This window comes from Verticillium dahliae, genomic scaffold (assembly GCF_000150675.1).
Source record: "Verticillium dahliae VdLs.17 supercont1.6 genomic scaffold, whole genome shotgun sequence".
NCBI classification, from domain to species: domain Eukaryota; kingdom Fungi; phylum Ascomycota; class Sordariomycetes; order Glomerellales; family Plectosphaerellaceae; genus Verticillium; species Verticillium dahliae.
Window position 1 is genome coordinate 407,055 of NW_009276926.1, and position 1,434 is coordinate 408,488.

A 1,434-nucleotide genomic window follows, 5' to 3' on the forward strand; every position below is an offset into this window, starting at 1 on the left:
CCCGCCAGACGTCACGAGCGTTTTCCGTGGGGAGATCTCTCGCTTTCTCGCGCCTCGTCCCTGACATTCCTCGGCCTCCCCAAACACGCGAGCTTTGCAAGGTTGCTGGAATATTGCCCTTGTTCGACTCTCGCTGCCACGGCCCTCTCCCGTTGCTCCCCCGGTACCCGTTGTCAGGTGAGTTTTGATGCTGCCACCATTCCCCCCTTCCCCAAGACGACGACGACGGCATACAAAGAAGCAATAAAACCCAGCGTCGAGCCGCCTCCCCCGCAACATCCACCCATGAATCGCAGGGCTCTTGTTCCACCTGCCTAATTTTTTTTTCATATGTTCCTTGCCGTCTTGAACCTTCGAATACTCGCTTCTTGATACTGTTTTACTTGACAGCCCATTCTACTACCATCTATTTTTTTCCCCTTTGCTTCCTTTTGTCGTCACCTCATGCCAATGCATCCAACGCGCTTTCCTTTGTCATCCTTGATACAACTGCCATATGGCCTCCAGTGAGCTGACTCGAAACTTCCAGCTCTCTCTATATCCTAATCTCGAGCGACGAGTCTGTTCACGACCCGCCTCACAAATATCCTAATACCCCATGAATTGATACCCTCCTCGGTTTGCTTCTTCAAGTCAACCATCCAAGGGCTACTCTCTTGCAATTAGGTAGCTCTACCCGTGTCGGAGTGCTAGACCACCTTTCGCGGTCTCTTACGAACCTGCATCTTACTACCACTCTCCCAAGGCACCCTGACTGCTGGGATGCCTTACACGCCCCCCTCTCATAGTCGATCCCCCGCCAACTCCGCCCCCTCGTCGCCTGATGTAAGTCGACGGCCCTCTTTTCAGAGCAGCCCTAGACCGTCACTACCAAGGTCCGCTTCCTATTTGACGAAGAACCGACGCAGCACACCGTCGGCTCTGGGCGGAGGAAATGGCGCCACCAACGACAAGGTACCAGTCGGTGCCACAGACAACGTCAAGACTCTCGCTACGACCAGTGTCCGACAATCGCCACCGCCGGTAACCAACGAGAGTGGTATGCCTAACGGTGCTGTCATCTCGCCTCCGGACTCGGCAAGCGAGGACGAGGAAGGCACGCAGCGCGGACGCCAGCTTCACAACCTGAAGGAACTGCAAGATGCGATCAGCCAAATCCCTGTTCGCAGGGCACCCTCGCCACCGCCAAAGACGGCCGCAGTGGAGATCTCCAGGCCCGAAGTCATCTCGAGCAACAACATTGTCCACAGCTTCAGCACCCCCGACCTCGCGGGCGGAAGGAGGCGAACACACACTCGCTCTGCTACCGAACCCAAGGTTATGATATCGAAGTCTTCGGAGACCTCACTCACCGGGTTCGGAAGAAGAATCGGATGAGGATCTCATGATGAAGCCTCCGATGGTTCGAAAGAAGTCTGGAGAACTCGTTCGCCC

The 1,434-nt window shown here is 55.6% G+C and overlaps 1 protein-coding gene across 1 annotated transcript; it reads left to right on the forward strand.

Moving 5' to 3' along the window:
• Positions 1-308: 308 nt before the first annotated feature.
• Positions 309-1,377, forward strand: VDAG_03677 (uncharacterized protein; the record flags this gene model as incomplete). Its single annotated transcript, XM_009653761.1, has 2 exons — positions 309-825; positions 898-1,377. Exons 1-2 carry the CDS (start codon positions 763-765, stop codon positions 1,375-1,377), a joined length of 543 nt encoding a protein of 180 aa, XP_009652056.1. The 5' UTR covers positions 309-762.
• Positions 1,378-1,434: the final 57 nt, after the last annotated feature.